The following is a 20,422-nucleotide window of genomic DNA, read 5'->3' as shown; positions in this document are numbered from 1 at the left end:
GAGAGGCCTTGGGGCTAGAGGTCCTACTCCCCCTATTTCTGAGCATGGCTCAGGAGATGATGATGGAGTGGAAGCCATGGTTTCAAGCTCTATGAGTTTCTACTGGGTAATGGGCAGGGAGAAAATGAAGTAGACGGGGTGAAAATGGACATCCTCGGATGTACCTATTTATAGCTATGGAAATGGGTCATAGTGCGGAAACGATGCCTCGGTCGCGCAGCCTATTTGGCGAAAGTCAAGGCACTGCTGAGGCGCATGACTTGTCTAATCTCTGCAAAGAGGGGTGTGGTGTCATTATGGCATGTTAAAATCAAAGGTTGCGGTGAAAATGAGCATGAGTGGGAGTGGGTTTTTAATGCTCACTGACCCGACTGCTCGATTTTCACTCGATGACCATAACATAATTATTATCGTACGCCCAGGGGCTTATACCCTCGAGCATGTAAGAATGAGTCAATGCTTTTGCTGTACTCTCTGCTTGATACGATCATCGAGCAAAGAGTCAGGGGCTACGTTGTGTATTTTTTATGCTTATACTTCACTCTCTATTTAAATATCACATTAACTAGAGAGACAAGAGTTACATTGTTTGATGACAGTGCTTATGCTCCACTTTCTACTCGAATTTAGTTATTGAGCGAGGAGTCAGGGGCCACATCGGGTATCTTATGATACTACAGCTCTACTCTCTATCTTGATTATCACATCAAACAAAGAGTTGAGGGCTACATCGCATACTTTTCACCTACAGCTTTACTCCCCACTCAATCCAATCATCGAGTAGAGAGTCGAGGGCTACATCGCATACTTTTGATGGTACATGTATGTTCTTTCTTACTCTCCGATCGAGTATTTTTTCCTCCTCGACTAGAGTGCCAGGAGGTACATAGTAATACCATATCTATTCAGTAAGGATGTACTTTTTGCAAAACGTTTATCTGGTTTTGTGTCAACTACATTGGATAGAACCAGTAGAGGCATATGTTGGGTTGATGATGGACAACTATACCTAATAAGGCATAGCGACACAAGAGATTATCAGATATCTCGTGCCTAACAGCTAACAAGGTTCTTAAGTTGTAATCGATTCTATGTGTGTCTCTGTCAAATTCATGTTTGCATGGTGGTCCAAGCGTAAGCCGGTGAAAATTTGCAAAAGATTATCATGTTATTCCTGTTTCTAGTTTCTAACTAATTTTTTTCTCATTATTATGGTTGCTTCAAGTGGTTACTCGAAGGCCAACACATCTAATCATCTATCTAGTTGAGTTTTCAGGTATTAATGAATATTCGGTCAACTAAATGCGAGGATGGTTACAACATTTACTAATCAGTATCTGGATCTACCTGTGCTAACTCTATTTCATCGATAAGTAAATAGCAGACAGTAGCATAATAGACAAGCAAAATATTAGTAATGTTTACAAACATCCCCAAGTCATAGAACAAGTTTCAAATGTTTCGAGTCAAGTCAGTTAGAAGGGTTACCCTCGCTCTCGTTGTCAGGCAGGCTAAGTGCTAAAGACTTGACGAATGCAAGGATCTGAGACTCGATACTCTAAATAATGTCTACTGCTTCCTCTACTGAACACATGAACCCCTCCGTCACTACTCGATCGGCGTGGAAGGCGGGATGATGATGTCGTGCGAATCACTAACTATGCATATTAAATGCTCATATTCCCAATGTTTCAAATTCAAAAATATTTTTAACTCTACATAGAGACGGATCTTGAGAAGTTGAATTGCCCAAGCCTTTCTTGAGTCTTGAGTGCGGATAATAGCAGGGCGCTCGACCCAAAAGTATTTCCACTCGACACTCAGAATAGAGCATATTCTTACTCGATTCTTTCGACTCTGAGTTTGATCTACCTTACTCGACTAATCTCAAACTTGGTGGTACTAGAGTAGACACTTGCGGAAATCCTACCTGCTGAGTAGAATTTAGGGGCTATTGTAGAATATCTAAATATGGGGTATATACGCATAAGGAGTACACTATATATGGACAGGGTATATTATGCACATGTATAACAACTCCAGATATTATAGAACCGAATCTGTAGTACTTGGTATACTCGAAAATCTAGAAGACGTATACTAGGAAGGTCTCGATCGGTTGCCCAAATCGAGAATGACTAGTATCTAAGTCGGATTCATCTTATTTGTCTTGGCGAACAAAATAGAGGACTCCCTATTGACTATAGTTGGATAGGAGGTGGCATATCATCCCTATGTAAACGGGGACCCAAACCCTTGGAAAAAAGGTGGGAAGGAAGAGAAAAACTCATGTATCTGCAACTCAACGCAAGAACCAAGACTATTGGAAATACTTGGTGACTTCAGCTCTAGATTAGCTTTGATCCGATCCGCTCCTTGTGATAGGTCTAGCCACATTGTTTGTTCTCAAGAGAATACATATACATCATCATCCATACATGATGTTGGGTATTACTCCAACCGGGGGCCCAAACCTAGCTACATCGTGTGTCTCGCTTCGTGTTCAATCCCTGATCTCGAAGGTACCCAAGTCAACTACGGACATATTGTCAGAAACTAATCTTCGATGGCTGCTTCCCTCCTCTGACTCTGTGAATGCCTAATAGCAAAAAATGAAAAGGGTGGAGACTATTCAGACAACATTTTACTAAAAATAGGTGTGTACTCTATATTACTAAAAATGAGAACTTTGATATTTCGATGGAGAAACCTTGAGATCGCTGGAGAGGGGTCCAATGGTGTGAGAGGTTGTGAGAGGATGAAAGATATAGAATGAAAGGGTATTTCTCTTAGGTGGAGTTAAAAACTTTGAAATATGGAACTTCCAGGTGTACCCGAAACTTTCGAGTTGGCTCAAGATGGGAAACTGAGAGGGGTCATCTAGAATGAACTTGAAACTTCTAGATGGATTGATAGAATCTGGAACTTCCGGGTTGAGACCGGAACTTTTGGTTTCTGGAGGATGACAGAAATGATTTGAAGGAGATTTGAGCTGAGATTTGAAATGGATCTTGGAGATATTGAAAGGTTGGACATATAAGAGGTTTTACCACTTGTGATCAGCCAACAAACAACATCACATAACAATGATCTTAAGTAGCAAAGCATGACCATAAGATCAAAGAATCAAATCTTTTGACAAACACTCCTAAAATAATATTTTCGTAAACTCCTATCTACAAAGCTACTAGACCCAAGCAACCAAGTTTATGCAACATATCAAGCCATGTTACGAGAATATTTAGTTCACTTCTCAACTCACAAAACCTATGCTCATCTAGCGGTTTGGTAAGGATGTCGGCTAATTGTTTTTCGGTTCTCACATGGCGAATATCGATATCCCCTTTTGTTGAATGGTCTCACAAGAAATGGTGTCGGATATCAATGTGTTTGGTTCTTGAGTGTTGCACGGAATTGCTGGCTATTTTTATGGCACTCTCATTGTTGCACAAAAGTGGGACTTTGGTCATATTGTATCCATAGTCTCTCAAGGTTTGCCTTGTCCAAAGTAGTTGAGCATAACATGAACCTACTGCAACATACTCGGCCTCAGCTGTGGATAGGGCTATAGAGTTTTGTTTCTTTGAGGACCAAGAGGCCAAGTACCTACCCAAGAATTGGTAAGTCTCTGAGGTACTCTTCCTATCCACTTTGCAACCGGCATATCGGAAAATGAATAGCCAACACTACTACAGAAAAAGGCTTATACGCCGGCCCATCACTATCGGTTTCTTACGAGCCGGTAATGATGTAATATCACTATTGATTCGTATCATGGACTGGTACTAAAAGGCCATTAGAAAATAATCGGCAGTGAAAATCCACTATCACTGCCAGCTCTAGCCACGTAGTGAAACCTTGACTATCACTACCGGCTCTAGCCACCAACCGGTAGTGATAGTCAAGGTTTCACTGTCGGCTCCGAAACCAGCAGTGAAACCCCTCTATGGGCCGACAGTGGAGTTTTTTATACTAGTGAAATTAGGTTCAAGGATGAACCTTTATGATACCATAAGCCAAGGCAAGGGGCATGAACCAAATATCTAAGAATTCTCTTAATGGTCACTAAATGACACTCTTTTGGAGCGACTTAAAATATTGTACACATGCACAAACTAAGCATCATATCGGGCCTAGATGCACATAGGTAAAGCAAGCATCCAATCATGGAGTGATATACCTTTTGATCCACGACCTTTCCATCTTCATTGAGATCGAGGTGTCCATTGGCTTGCATGGGAGTCTTGATAGACTTGGCATTCTTCATGTCAAACTTCTTGAGCATATCCTTGATATATTTGGTTTGACATATGAATGTCCCTTCCTTAAATTGTTTGATTTGAAATCCTATGAAGAACTTCAACTTCCCCATCATTGACATCTCAATTTTTTTGTCATGATCCTACTAAATTCTTCACAAAAGTATTGATTAGTAGAACCAAATATAATGTCATCAACACAAATAAATAAATCATTATCAACTCTTTTAGTGAAGAGAGTTGTCGGTTTTACCTATTTCAAAGCCCTTTTTTATGAGAAAGTTCCTAAGGTATTGATACCATGCTCTAGGTGCTTGCTTAAGCCCATAGAGCACCTTATAGAGTTTGTAGATGTGGTTAGGGATTAGGATCTTCAAATCTAGGTGGTTGCTCTACATACACCAATTCATAGATTGGGCCATTGAGAAATGCACTCTGCACATTCATTTGATATAGCTTGAAATCATGTTGACTAACATAAGCAAGTAATATATGAATTGACTCAAGCCTAGCTACGGGAGCATAAGTCTCACTAAAATTCAAACCATCTATTTGAGTGAACCCTTGAGAAACCAATCATGCTTTGTTTCCTATCAGAATCCCATTCTCATCTTGCTTGTTGTGAAAGACCCATTTGGTGCCAATCACATTTTGATTAGGTCTTTCCACTAAGGACCAGACTTCATTCCTTGTGAAGTTGTTGAGCTCTTCTTGCATAGCCATCACGTAATCCGGATCTCCAAGTGCGTCGTCGACCTTCAAAGGCTCCAAAGAGGAAACAAAAGTGTAATATTCACAAAAATTTGCAACTCTTTATCGAGTGGTTACCCCTTTTCATATATCACCAAGGATGTTGTCAACCGGGTGATCTCTTTGGATACTTTGATATACTCTTGGGTGTGGCACATGGGATTGGGTTTAGACATCTTCAACTTCATCATTATAAAGAAGATTGTTGGAGTCACCATGAGCTTGATCTTGACCTTGGCCTTGATCTTGAGTTGATGTAGGTGACTCCACTTGAGTTGAGGAACTAGGTTGATCTTGACCAATATTGGGCTCTAGCTGATCTTGTGGATCTAGAGGATTTATCTCACAAATTGCCATCTTCTTGATTGCTTCACTTGGACTTTCTTCATCACCTAACACATTTCGATCAATTTGCTCCACTTGGGAGCTGTTAGATTCATCAAATATCACATCACGTGTGATTTCAACACAACCAATGGTTTTGTTAAAAGCATGGTATGTGTAGGTATTTGATCCATAGCCAAGCAAAAATCCTTCATCAACCTTAGGTGAAAATTTAGAACTTTTTGCCTTCTTATTAAGAATGAAGCACTTACTACCAAAAACTCAAAGGTATGGCACATTTGGTTTGTTACCGATTAGAAGCTCATAAATGGTCTTCTTCTAGATCTTTTGGATATACAACCGGTAGATGGCATGACATGCGGTGTTGATGGCCTCCGCCCAAAATTGATCCGATATCTTGTACTCATCAAGCATGGTCCTTGCCAACTTAATTAGAATCATATTCTTCCTCTCAACAACTCTATTTTGTTGAGGGGAGTAGGGTACCAAGAACTCATGCTTGATCCTTTCTTCATCAAGAATATCTTCGACTTGAGTGTTCTTGAATTCGGTTCCATTGTAACTTCTCACTTTCTTGATCTTCACATCAAACTCATTTTGGGCTCTTCTTGCAAATTTCTTGATTGTAGCTTGAACTTCACTTTATTATGCAAAAAGAATACCCAAGTGAAACGAGAATAATCATCAACAATAACTAAACCATATTTTTCACCGCCGATGCTTATGTAGGAAATTGGTCCAAATAGATCCATGTGCAGAACCTCCAATGGTGTTGTAGTCATCATCACGTTCTTGGTGGGGTGTGGAGTTCCAACTTACCTTCGCGCTCGACATGCACTACAAATTCTATCTTTCTCAAAAGAAATATTTGTTAGTCCTATGATGTGCTTCCCCTTTAGAAGTTTAGACAAATTCCCCATTCCAACATGGGCTAGTCGACGATGCCATAGCCAACCCATGATAGACTTAGCAATAAAACATGTCTCAAGCTTCACTTTATCTGTTGTAAAATCAACAAGATAAAGCTTGCCCTTCAAACGACCCATGAAAGCTATTGAGGATTCCTCCCTTCTAGAGACGATCACATCCTCATTAGTGAAAAGACAATTGTAGCCCATTTCACAATATTGTGATACGAATAACTCAAAGACTTAATAAGAAGTACATTAGAAATTGAATGATCAATTGAGATAGCAATTTTACCTAGACCCATTACCTCTCCTTTCCCATCATCACCAAATATGGTGTTTTCATGTGATCCTTCATTTTCTTCAAATGATGAGAACATGCTCTTCTCTCCAGTCATGTGATTTGTGTATCCACTATCAAGCACCCAACTTGTCCCACTGGAGGAGTATGTCTATAAAACAAATTAAGATTTTGTTTTAGGTACCCAAATTTGTTTGGGTCCTTTCACGTTAGTCACAAGAACTTTTGGCACCCACACACTCCCTTTTACTACACGATTCTTTGTGCGGGCACTAACATATAGATCAACCACTTTACCAAGATGATTTCTCTTAAGCACATAAGACACATAAAATGTGGATTGGGATGCATGGCCTCGAGGATGCTTGGCTTGTGAGGTGTGGTCAACTTGCTTACTTCCTTTGATGAATTTGAGGCACTCCTTTCCATTGATCACAGCACGATCACTTGGCTTTCTCTTAAGCATATCAAATCCAAGACCCTTCTTTTGCTTGTTATCCTTAGCCTCAATAGTCTTGTATATGGCATCCTTAGATTTGTATGTCTTCAAGCACCCATACTTGACCAAAGCATTTAACCTCTCATTTTCCTTTTGTAATGCTTGCAAGGATTTAACGTTAGTAGCACAAGCATTTATATTAACATTATAGCAACGAGAGCAACCTTGACTAGTGGAAGCATTAGAAAGCAAAGTTGCATCATAAGAGGAGGTGTTACTCCTTAGGGAGTCAAATTTCACTTCAAGAGCTTTATGAGTTTCATAAAAACATTTGAAATTCTCTTGAAGTGTGTTATTTACACCCTTTAGATTAGCACTAGATTCATTGGCCAAGCTTAATTGCTTGGTCAAATCCTCAACCTTCTCCATCTCTTTAGCAAGGAGTTTCTCGAGTACAAGGTTTCTTTCTTTTTCAAAGATAAGAAAGTCCTCTTGCTTCTCGAGACTTTCCTCTTGACTTTCTATTGTTTCCATTAGTTCTTTCATTTTAGTTATGACATTTTTATTCAAACCTTTAGGCAAGCTTCACAACCAACTATCACTATCACCATGACTATCACTATCTAGGAGCCTGGGTTGTGATTGTACCTTACACCCTTTTGCCATAAGACAAGTGGGTGTGTCGCCGTCATCGCTCATGTCACTAAAAAGTGAGCTTGTCAGTGGAGTGGAGCAAACGGTGATGCTGGCGACCCCTTCATCATCGGAGTCGGAGCCGTTGGAGTCCCACTCCTCGCTGATGTGAGCTTGACCCGAATAGATCTTCTTGTGGGTCCTAAGTTTATCCTTCTTGTAAGGCTTACTCTTCTTCTCTTCCTTGTCTTTGTTCCTCTTCTTGTTAGGACACTCGTCTATAAAGTGGCCAACCTCGCCACACCCTCATAGCAAGGTCTCTTGGATTGTCTTTCTTGTACTTCCTATAGCCGCCCTTGTTCAATAATTTCTTGAACTTCTTCACAAATAAAGCAATTTCTTCATCATTTGAGCTCTCTTCTTCACTTGAGCTTGATTCTTCAATTTTCTTGCTCTTGCTTGCCTTGAATGCTACTTCATTGGTCTTGCAGCTTAAGCTTTGCTTGACTAGGTTTTTTACTTCCATGGTTTCTTCCTCTATGAACTCATGAGCTAGGATCCTCCCTAGCACATCACTCGATGTGAGTTTCTTGTAATCCCTTCTCTCACAGATGAGTGTAACCAAGGTGGGATTCCTTGGTGCGAAGGCTCTCAACAATCTTCTCACCACCTTGTGGTCATCTAGCTCATCACTTCCAAGCCCTTGGATCTTTTTGACAAGCACCATCATGCGATCATACATCTCTTGGGGGCTTTCATCATTTTCCATCACAAATCTTCCCAATTTTCCCTCCAAGAGTTCTATTTTTTATTCTCTCACACTCATAGTGCCTTCATGTGCCAATTGGAGTGTGTCACGTATCTCCTTGGCCTCTTCAAGCTCATCCACCTTATTGAATTCCTCGAGGCTCAAAGCACCAAGTAGCACACTTGCGGCCGCATTGCGGTGAAGATTTTGCACTTGTTTGGGAGTAAGCTCTATGTCTTCATCCGACAACACAAAACCTGTGCAAACAATCTTTGAAATACTTGGATGAAGAGAGATTAGATGCAATTTCATCATGTGCCTCCAAGCAACATAATGTGTACCGTCAAAGTATGGTGCACACCTAGATGGCACGGATATATAAGAGTTAGATGCATTCAATTTATCATAATTGAAACTGATTTCAACTCCCTTGTTCTTGCAATTGCTTGATGTATCATCCTTCAGACTTTTCGAACTCTTCTCCCTGGATGCTGACATCTTCAAATTCTCCAAGTGATGAAGCCTTGTAGGAGATTAGGCTCTAATATCAATTGAAAGATCGAGATGTCACCTAGAGGGGGGTGAATAAGCGTTCTTAATAAATTAAAAACTTCACAGCGGATTAATCAGAATCTGGAACTTCCAGTCTTATCCGTAAGTTCTGGGCTCAACCCGGATAATCCGGTCGTAGTGAGTAAATTTGAAAATGAACAACGCCTAGGGACTTCTAGTTGATTCTAGATGTTACCACATGTTATAAAAGATGTAGTGAGTCCTTTCTAGAAGACACCTGCATCAACAAACACACAACCTCATAGACCGGGGAAAATCGCCCAAAAGTCAACTAGAACGCGAACGAACACAAGAACACAAGAATGTGAGTAAGGAATCAAGTGATTAGTTTCCTAAAGTTCGGATCTAAAGATCCTACATCTTCGTTGAGGAGCTTACAAATAGTAAGGTCTCTTTCAACCCTTTTTCTCACCAAGCGACCATGAATATCGAGCTCGACCTTGCTCAAGTGTCCTCTTTCCTTGCGGAGGCAAGGAGATGCCTTCACAAACTTCATGCGGCACTCCACAAGCTTGGATGCTCAGTGGGTGACACCTAGCCGTCTAGGAGGATTAACCTTCAAGACTAACAAATGCGATGTCGATGCGGCTTGACGATGTCTTCAAGTGCCCAAAGATGGGAATGTTGTTCACTAGCACTCATCTCAAATCCTCTCAAAATCTATCAAGAATTTGAAGCAAAGAGAGTGAGAGAGCTCTAAATGTGCTTTAAGGGCTTTTAGTTCAAGGTGGTTCAGCACCCCTGGGTGAAGGGGTGAGGGGGTATTTGTTGGAGCAAGAATTCGTCTTGCCCCAGCAAGTACAGCGAGAGTTTCTTCTAAAGAGGAGACTCAACCTTAGAAATGAAGTTTAAGAGGAAGGAACACCACGATGTATTGATGGTAGAAAAATGTATCACTTAGGGGGGAGTATCACAGCGTGACTTGGTGTGCTTTTACCTTTGTGTCTTTTTTTTCTGTCTTGCTCCTTGTCGTCCCTCTCCCAGGCGACCATGGCCCCCTATTTATAGGGTCATGAGTAGCTTGGTGTACAAGTTATCGCAATGGAAAAATATCCAGGATCTGACTGAATTACTGGGCCTTATCCTGGATAACTACCTTCTACCCTATTAGGGAGACAAATATCTACCGTAGTAACTATCGTGGTGCCTACCCCCTGAAGGGGCGAGCCGGTTGCCGATTGCGGCCTGGCGTCGCACTGTCAGGGGTGTCAGGATAGTCTCCATCACATCGGGGTGTCAAAGCGGCATCCATTAGCTTAGGCCTTTAATGCCGGTCACTTCCTTGCAGGCAAAGCACGACCGGTGCTCACCTTCCGGCAGATATTTCCCTAGGCCTGCTGACTCACCCTGCTGCCTTCGGTAAGGCAGCCCGAGCAGCCCAAGGCTGGGGCCTCGTGAGGCATGGAACCGGGAGGTGAAGGCTTTGGGAAGCAGGACCCCGGAGGGCCAGGCCTTCGGGGGGGGGGGGGCGAAGCATCGGAGGACCGAGGCTTCGGGAGGTCGTGTTTTGGGGAGGCTGGAGATCGAGCCGGCGGAGCCAAGGGAGGCTTCGTAGGTACGAAGGGGTACTGTGAAGGGATTTGATGACAATGGAGATCGAGCTTTTAACATAGGGTCCGGAGATCAAGGATCCGGAGGGACCTGGATAGTGATCTTCAACATTATCCTCAAGCTAGTTTATTTTCCCCCCAACAAAGGGTCCGGAGATCAAGGCTCTGGAGGGACCTGGATGGTGATCTTCAACCATTATCCTCAGGCTGGTTTATTTCCCTCCCCCCCAACAGTATTTATACCCAACCCCTAGAAACTAGTCGTTACTGTACTCTCTGGCTCAATCCAGAATATCCATATTAATCTAGAACTTCTGGATTGCCTTGAGATAGCTACCCTCAAAACCCTACTAAAGTAATAGGGTCCAAAGGTTCCGGAAATATCTGGAACTTCCATATTCAAGAAATTAATACAACCCGAGAGCCCCAACTGGAGATAATCTGGAGCTTCCGGAGCTCGAGAATTTGGAGGTTCCAGAAATATCCGGAACTTCCAGGTTCAAGAAACAAATACAACCCGAGACCCCTATCCGGAGAGAGTCCGGAGGTTCTGGCTATCCGAAACTTCCAGAATAGCCTGGAACTTCTGGATTCAGGCATTACACTAGAGTTTCCCAGTGTTCATGGGATGTTTTGTGTCTCTCACAAATATGCTAAAAGGTACTTTGAGCACTGAGACATCTTCAAGTCTATCTAAACGTATCACTCTTGATAGTACGTCATGCTTATACTCAAATTCAAAATAAAAGATAATTTTAAATCTATTGAGTATTCACAAGCCACTTCTCTCTTTCTTTCTAAAGGACTCTAGCGTCATTTAACACTTCATGAGATAATACCTGTTCATAAACTCATTGAACATCATTAGTCCCTTAATCACTTGTCATCAATTATCCAAAACCCGCATGGGAGGCATAGATGCACTTTTAATACCCCAAGTAAGTGAAGAAGAAAACAATATCCTTACATCACCCTTTAATGAAGAAGAGGTGAGTTATGCGATATTTCAGATGAAGCATAATAAGGCTCTAGGCCCAGATGGCTTCTTGGCCGAATTTTATCAGGTATTTTGGGAAGTGATCATGGGTGACCTCATGGCATTGTTCTCTGATTTTCACCAGGGGAAATTGACCATATATAGCCTTAATTTTGGGGTCATAACACTTATCCCAAAAAAATGGGGCATTGAAGATCCAAGAGTACCATCCCATATGTTTGTTAAATGTTAGCTTTAAGACATTCACCAAAGTTGGCACTAACAGGATATGTACTATGGCACAAAGGGTAATAAAACCTACACAAATCACCTTCATACCAAGATGAAACATAATGGAGGAGTAATAATCTTACATGAAACCATCCGGAAACTAGTTAGGAAGAAACAAAATGGTGTGATCATGAAAATTGACTTCGAGAAAGCCTATGATAAAGTGAAATGGTCCTTCCTTCAACAAACCTTGTGAATGGAAGGATTCTCCACACAATAGTGTGAGTGGATCCAAAGCTTTGTGTCGGGAGGAAATGTAAGAATTAAGGTCAGTGATGAGGTTGGCCCAACCTTCCAAACGGACAAAGGACTAAGACAGGGTGACCCCTATCGCCATCATTTTTAATATTGTAGCAGATATGCTTGCAATACTAATATCCAGAGCAAAAAGTGATGAACAAATAATAAGTGTGGTTCCACATTTGGTAGATGATGGTATGTCTATAATGCAGTATGCGGATGACACCATCATTTTCATAGACCATAATTTGGAACAAGCTAAGAATATGAAACTCATCCTACGTGTGTTTGAGCACCTCTCGGGGTTGATAATAAACTTCCACAAAAGTGAGTTGTTCTATTCTGGAACGCAAAAGGAATGTGAAGACCAATATGCACATTTATTTGGGTGCAATACGAAAACATATCCTTTTAAATACCTTGGAATTCCAATACATTACCCAAAATTAAGAAATAGTGATTGGAAGGGGGTTGAAGAAAGGTTTGAACGGCAGTTGAGCAGTTAGAAAGGGAAGATGATGTCAACTTGAGACCGGTTAGTGCTTCTAAATTCAGTCCTCAACAAGTCTTCCTGTTTTCATGATGTCATTCTTCGAGATCCTACATGGTGTCCTAAAAAGGTTGGATTACCTATGATCTAGGTTCTTCTGGCAAGGGGATAATCACTGGAAAAAAATATAGACTAGCACATTGGGATATTCTTTACCAACCCAAGGACCAAGGTGGTTTGGGAATTACCAACCTTTCGGTCAAAAATATATGTCTCCTAAGCAAATGGCTCTTTAAGCTGCTTAATGAGGATGGGGTTTGGCAACAACTGCTCAGGAATAAATATCTTGGTTCCAAAGTGCTCACACAAGTCCAACGACAACCAGGAGACTCACACTTCTGGTTTGGTCTTATGAAGATTAAAAATGATTTCCACAAATGGGGATCTTTTCAATTACAGAATTGGAAGCAAACACAGTTATGGAATCATATTTGGCTATGAAAATGCCCACTATGCCAACAATTTCCCTCGCTATACAATGTTGGGAGACATAAGCAAGCCACAGTCGCGAAAGTAATGAGAAGCATACCTCTTAATTTATTCTTCCGTCGACCGATCACAGGGGACAAGCTAAATGAATGGCAATAGTTGACATTGCAACTAGTTCATATTCAGCTCTCTAGTGACAGAAACATTTACAAGTGGGAAGTACATGGGAAGGGACAATTTATAATCCAGTCGATGTACAAACAAATGCTAAACCACCCTATCAACACCCCTAACATGTGGCTATGGCAACTCAAGCTTTCGTTAAAGATAAAAAATTGTTATGGTACATAGGACATGCAACTATTTTGACCAAAGATAATATATCCAAAAGAAACAGGAAAGGTAGTCTCCAGCGCTTCTTTTGTAATCATAACAAAAATATCCAACACTTTTTCTTTGAATGTTCCTTGGCTAAGATAATTTGGTATATAGTCAGAATAGCCTTAGGGATTAAGAAACCGAGGAACATTTCACATATGATGGGTACTTAGTTACAGGAGATAGGAGCCAAGAGAAAGAGAATAATCTTAGTTGGGATAGCTACAATTTTTTGAGCTATTTGGCTTTGTCGTAATGATATTGTATTTCACAAAAACCAAATATGTCATTCATGTAGACACTTTTCAGAGGTACTTACTAGCTAGGGTTCTGGAGACTGCTACATATGGAGGACCAAAGGGAAGACTTTCTGAAGGCATGCCATACATTGGAGGTGGTGACAATGGAGCTCTTTGCCAAGCACGGGTGGTCATATAGTTATAGATTATAGGCTTCCTGAAATTTTTATTCAATTTTATCATGTTTTCTCCCCGTGTGTGTTTGCTACACATAGCTGGAATATTGTAATAATCAATTGTTGGCTGTATGCATCTCATGATACAAAAAGCCGGATGCTTTTATCCATTTTTCTAAAAAAAGGTACTGCATGTTGGTGCCCTTTTCGCAGCTGCCCTTTTGTTCGCCAAAATCAGGTGTTGCTGCATCCTGCTACTGATTTCACCAAGATCATAAGCATCTGATCGCTGCCGTGATCTTTGAGTTGTGTGCAATTTTTGTGTGAAATACAAACAACATAGCCTTTGACTGTCATCCACCCGCCCATTTGCAGGTCGAGGCTGTTTTTGTTAGCGTGAGGTTGGAGCACCTCGACTAGTGCAAGGCAGGGTTGGGATCAAGATCTCTATATTTTTCTAGGCGTATCTTTTTAGTCAACCCAAAAACCATGATTACAAGTCGCAGTGTTACAACTACTACGTGAAAAACAGACAAAGGAGACACGAAATTAGCGACGGGTTGCCAGGACTTGTAGATGGCAGACAGAAGTTGGATATGCTTTGAGTCTCGGACTTGTCCAGAGTACCTGAGTAGGGTGAAGTATTTCATGAGTGCTGCGTTGGAAGATATGAAAGATCAGGGTAAAATGGCAATGTATTGTCCATATTGCGATTGCAGGAATGATAAGAAGTTCATGAAACCAGACAATGTCCATGCATACTTGGTCATACGTGGATTTAAAAAGAATTATATATATTGGAACAAACATAGTGAGGAAGGCCTTAACGAAGGAGAGATGGATCGGGGCCTCCATGCTGACAGTGTGGATCAATGACTTATACCCGGTGATATGGATCATGATCTCAGGGATGAGGACATATTAGGTTTCAATGGTAGATAATAATCTCATGGATTTTGTGGAGAATGTGGACATGATGGTGTGGAATGTCAAGTGGCACAACCTGTATAATAATGGTGAGTTTGCTAAATTCTAGAAATTTGTGCGAGATTCCAAGGCGCCCTTTTATCCCAACTGTAAGAAGTACATGATGCTATTTGGGGACCTAAAGCTTCTATAGCTGAAGGCAACCCATGGTTGAACTAATAAGAGTTTTGAAGCATTGCTGGATTGTTAAGGGATATGATATCGGAGGGGAACCTGGTGACCAAGGGCATCTATGATGCAAAGAAGATAATTTATCCTTTAGGACTGAAAATGGAAAAAATACATGTATATAAGCAGGATTATACCTTGTTTCGTAGAGAGTATGCAAAGCTGGATCCATGCCCCGTTTGTGAAACCCATCAATATAAGCGTAGAAATGATAGTGGTGACTAGGATAGAGGCAAGAAAAGTAAAGGGCCTCCTAGGAAGGTGGTGTGGTATTTTTTTCTGTAATTCCCTGTCTGTAGCGATTGTTTGCCAACAGAAAGGAGGCTTAATTGGTGCATTGCCATAAGGAGGGTCCTAACAACGACGTAATGATATGACACCCAGTGGATTCCGCCTAGTGGAGAACCATTGATTCCACATTTGATTAGTTCACTGAAGAATTGAGAAATATTAAGTTTGCTATGAACATAAATGACATGAATCCATTCAGTAACATGAGTACCTCACATGAAAACAACTAGCCTTATAAAAGTCGTAGCACCTTGCCCTCACTAGTGATTGCATGACTTGCTTTTATGAATTTTGCGACATTTATAAGTACTTATCGTGTACTACCATAACAAAACTTCTAAAAGCTCTTTATGCATCACATCTTTTTATTAATTGGATAAAAAACCACACCACGGTACATCACACAACGTCAATCAGACAAAGAACCTGACGCGAATTCGAAGACCAGTAATACAAATGGGACAACATTACGTGCCATACACTTCTATTGCTTAAAACATAGAAAGTATTACACATCTTTGGCGGATTCTAAATATGCATCTTCTCATACAGCCTACAAATTAGAGCTTTCAGTAGTGGTTGTTCTCCCAGAACTGAGCCTGGAGCCAATCAATTGTCCCCTTTTCCACCTGAAAAGCCTTGGCCAAAACTTCATCTGAGATTGGTGGCTTTGATCCAAAGACAGCATTGGCGATGGTTATAACCCCAGGGTTTTGGCTACTAAGTGCAGCAATTGCAACCGCCGGCTTGTCATGGACGGGGTTGAATTGGAAGTGGATGAGCCCCTCAGGGAATACAAACACATCACCCTTGTTGAGCACCTTGGCGAAGAGTTTGTTTGGGTTGGAGGTGACAAACCCGACATAGAGCGTCCCCTCGAGCACCGTGAGGATCTCAGTGGCACGTGGGTGGGTGTGTGGCGGGTTCTCACCTAATGGGGCATAATCGATGCGCGCCAGAGATATTCCTAGAGTGTTGAGGCCAGGGATCTGCGTGACATTGATCAAAGTAACAGTGGACCCCACCTTGCTCATTTTGGTGTCCCTAGGCTTGTCAAGGTTGGCTGCCTTGAAGAAGTCATCCGCATTCACGGCCATCGGGTCCTTGCAAACAAATCCATTCACCCGCACTGCACGTAAAAGAAGCATTAATTATAGATAGATACACAAAGATTAGATTATTAACATATACATGTTTGTAGTTAACGTTCTAACAAAAAAATATAGATGTGATCATTGATTTTGTGCAAGAAGATCAGAAAATGACTGTGTAAAAGCATAAATACCAGGAGAGTGCACGTCGGCGACACAAAAGTCCTGGAGCGGGCTAGGATCAGAAGCAATGGCCTGAGAAGCAACCAATGCAACAAAAGCAGCGACAAGGAAGTAGGAGAAGGCGGCCATTTGTTTTAATTTGGCTTTCTCCTCACTTTTGTGGATTGATTCTCTCTGTAGGAGGCTAAGCAGTAGCTGTTTGTCTTGTTGATGCTTTGGCCAAGGAGGGGATGGACGTGTTTATATAGCAACAGCATGCAGCAACGTGAACTTGTTAACGATTGAACAAGTCAAGTTGAAGAGACCAACAGAAGAAATGGTCTGGCTGCTAGAACCTGCTGATGAGACAAAGCAATTATCTTGTATCAACTTTTCAAAGGTAGCTCGCTTTTAATATTTCTTGCACTCTACAAACTAATCTGACGTGGTCTCTTTGCTACTAGCAAAACATTAGAAAAATTATACCTTTCTTTCCTTCATGTATTTTGTTGGTTACCCTTTTCAAATTTAAATTTTGATATAAAAAAATTTAGGAAGCAAAAAGAAGAAGAAATTTGCAGTTACCAAACCTTGATCACCTAGTATTTTTCTTAGACCGGTAAATGAATAATTGATCGGTGATGGTTATCTAATTGTTACATGTAGTAAGTAATTTTCATCCTATTCAGAAAAAATAATTTTCCTCGTCCATTATTTACTAAACTGAAAATAGTCTAATATGAAGAGGATTTTCAGGTTTGTAAGAAAACATTGCATAGAATACAACATTAAATTCACATGCCTTTCAGGATTTGACACCCTAGCCCATATGTCAATGACTTAGAGTGACCCCACATGTCATTTTGATATGAGTGTTGTTAAATCCTGAAAGGCACGTGAATTTAATATTGTATTATGACATCTCCCAACATGCATACTTAGCTTGCAGATTGTGCTAGTGGTGTAAACTAAGAAGAAATCAAGGTTCATCGGTCAATCTATGCATATGCACTGACATATACGTAAGAAAGAGTCAACAGCGCCGAGAAGATCACAAACAGATCTTATAATATCTTCATTTTGTACCTAATACATCTAATGAGCAATCTCAATGTGGTCATTGATGAGTCATATATAGAAGATTAACCTTACCAACATTATATTTACTTGGTCTCCATTTTGTTGGAGTACGTGGTTACTTGCACGAATCCAATGCAATATTGTATTTGTACGAAGAAGGAGAGAACTGGTACAAGGGTAGCTGCCGCACGTATATGCTTTACTTGTGAGTTAATCAAGTAGGGATTCTATATCAATACCAGATCAATAGCCAAAAGATCTTCCTAGTCAATTTCTTGACCTGTTTCTTCTGAGGCAACAAGCAGCTGCATGTGAAAAGTGGTGTTTAATTAAGCCACATAATTGGCTGCTACGCTGCGTAATGGTTTACATTAGTATGTATCATGAGGATGAATTATAAACTACATAAATCATGATTAATCATGTTTTACTAGATAACTTATTTATAATACTGACAAATAAATTATTTTCCTACAGAAATATTTTTTTGCTGATGAATCTTGAATATAAATTATAAATGTACAATATTTCAACAGGCGTATTAAATATTTTTTTGCTGATGAATGTTGAATATAAATTATAAATGTACAATATTCCTACGGGCTTATTATCAATACATAGTTGTTCATAACATACACTCCAACCAGTGGCGGACCATACCCAGAACTTCAGAAGGGGTAGAATTTACCTAAGGCTTCCGACATCTACCGTTTAACCATGCTCACTCTCCCATCGCCCTATAGCACCGTCAGCCTCTTCCGAGTCTTCTCCATGTCCCTCTTCCTCCATACATTTTCATGCTTTCTTCCTCCCGTTTCCTGATGCAAAGGCCCACGCGGCCATGCCTGTAGCTTCTTTGCGTCAACTCCGGCCGCCGCGGTGCCCAGCTCGGGCAGCTGCCACGCTCTGCCTAATGCGGTGGTCCGTCTCAGACTCTGTGTAATCATCCTCATAATGGTTACCCTAACATATATATCTTTCATTACAACGCTAACTTTAATATAGAGCAAAATCATGCAACTTTTTTGTTTCCATTTACTGATTCCAGTGTCTTGTTGATTGATAAATTGCTATAAAAGGTACTATTTACTACTATAAAAGGTAAATTCGCTCCAACATGTTACGTGACAATGGAAAACACCATTTAACCTCCATGTGTATGTCCACATTCGAACAATCTATACAGTCAGCATTACGCTTGAACTGTCATCAAAACATTTATGCGGGAACTTTACGCACCATATCTTTTTACTAATGGAAAGAAAAACAGACCAAGGTACATCATAAAACATTAATAGCCCAGAAATCTATTTGTCAGGGATTTGATTGATATCCCGCAACAAAATTGTTATAGAAGTACATACATGACACTTTTTTATTGCTTGTAACATAGAAATTAAAACACAGCCTCTGCAAATTATAAATATACATCTTTTCATACAACCAACTAGTTAAGTCCTTCAATAGTGGTTGTTCTCCCAGAATTGAGCCTGGAGCCAATCAATTGTACCCTTTTCCACTTGAAATGCCTTGGCCAACACATCATCTGCGATCGGTGGCTTCGATCCAAAGACAGCATTGGCAATGGTAATAGCACCAGGGTTTTGGCTGCTCAGCGCAGCGATGGCGATCGCCGGCTTGTCATGGACAGGGTTGAATTGAAAGTGGATGAGTCCTTGGGGGAATACAAATACGTCACCCTTGTTGAGCACCTTGGCAAAGAGCTTGTTTGGGTTGGAGGTGACAAACCCAACATAGAGTGTTCCTTCAAGCACTGTGAGGATCTCAGTGGCACGTGGGTGTGTGTGTGGTGGGTTCTCTCCTAAGGGAGCATAGTCGATGCGTGCCAATGAGATGCCTAATGTGTTGAGGCCTGGGATCTGCATGACGTTGATCAAAGTGACGTTGGACCCCACCTTGCTCATCTTGGTGTCCCTAGGCTTGTCAAGGTTGGCTGCCTTGAAGAAATCATCCGCATTCACAACCATTGGGTCCTTGCAACATAGACATTAAAACACATCCTCTGCAGATGAAACGATGCACTACCTTGTAGCGACTTTTCAAAGCTAGCTTTCTTTTAATATCTTGACACTATACTAACTAATCTGACGTGGTCTCTGGTGTCTGCGCGTTTTGGTGCACTGCACGTTTACATTTGGCAAGAGAGTTTGCCCTTTTCTCTTACTCTCGTCAGAAACCTTAGAAAAACTATGCACATCGTTTTCTTAATGTTTGGTGTTGCCGGGTTCAAGATTGCGGTGTTCTTGGCATCTTTTCCTGAATCTGTACTTGGCCTCAATTTCGTCAAAAAATTATATCCGGATGAGGCCAGCAGTATTTATAATTACTATATCCGGAGGACTTACTAGCAGTAATTATAATTGTTTCATAATTTTGGTATGGTATTTGTAGCAGTTTTAGAAGATAACCCTTTTCCGTATTCAAATCTAGACTAAAAGATTTCGGCAGTAAAAAAAGTGTGATTTCCATTACCGCTATTAACTTAATTGGAATCTCAGTTCTTGCAGGCATATATGTACTCTTAAAGAAAGGATTTGTCCTTGTCCATCATTTAGTTTAATCATGGAAAATCCTAATATTTAGAGAACTCAATTTTGTGAAGAGGAAGACATAGTCACACGGTAGAAGATAGTGGGTAAACTAAGCAATTGAGACGCATCAGTCAACCCATGCATGGAGTCACACATGTACCCAAGAGTTGACAATGACAATGATGTTACAAACAGAACTTATAATATCTTCAATTTGCTTCTAATCCGAATAATGAACATCCTCATATTGTCATCGATCACTAGAGTCATGGAAAATTAATGTTTCCAACATTTACTAGTTTTCTC

The 20,422-nt window shown here is 40.8% G+C and overlaps 2 protein-coding genes across 2 annotated transcripts; both read right to left on the bottom strand.

Annotated features, from left to right (window-relative positions):
* Nucleotides 1-15,562: 15,562 nt before the first annotated feature.
* Nucleotides 15,563-16,730, bottom strand: LOC133898329 (germin-like protein 8-10). The gene is made up of 2 exons (XM_062338988.1): nucleotides 16,517-16,730; nucleotides 15,563-16,360 (listed from the first exon to the last, which is right to left on the bottom strand). The coding sequence occupies exons 1-2, from the start codon at nucleotides 16,632-16,634 to the stop codon at nucleotides 15,801-15,803; spliced, it is 678 nt and encodes a 225-aa protein (XP_062194972.1). The 5' UTR covers nucleotides 16,635-16,730; the 3' UTR covers nucleotides 15,563-15,800.
* A 2,104-nt stretch (nucleotides 16,731-18,834) lies between these two features.
* On the bottom strand, nucleotides 18,835-19,564 carry LOC133899469 (germin-like protein 8-5; the record flags this gene model as incomplete). The annotated part of the gene is made up of 1 exon (XM_062340453.1): nucleotides 18,835-19,564. A coding segment is annotated over one exon (540 nt), but the record flags the coding sequence as incomplete, so codon positions are not given.
* Between the last annotated feature and the right edge of the window lie 858 nt (nucleotides 19,565-20,422).

The sequence above is a fragment of the Phragmites australis genome, chromosome 18, assembly GCF_958298935.1.
Source record: "Phragmites australis chromosome 18, lpPhrAust1.1, whole genome shotgun sequence".
NCBI lineage: Eukaryota > Viridiplantae > Streptophyta > Magnoliopsida > Poales > Poaceae > Phragmites > Phragmites australis.
The sequence above is the reverse complement of the archived record's forward strand: the minus strand, read 5'-3'. Positions and strand labels throughout refer to the sequence as shown.

What these genes read in the sequence shown, in the direction of transcription:
- LOC133898329 (XM_062338988.1), bottom strand. Translation starts at nt 16,634, where the DNA reads ATGGCCGCCTTCTCCTACTTCCTTGTCGCTGCTTTTGTTGCATTGGTT. An exon ending in CGCCGACGTGCACTCTCCTG is followed by an intron (nt 16,361 to 16,516) that starts GTATTTATGCTT and finishes TTTTACGTGCAG; the next exon opens with TGCGGGTGAATGGATTTGTT.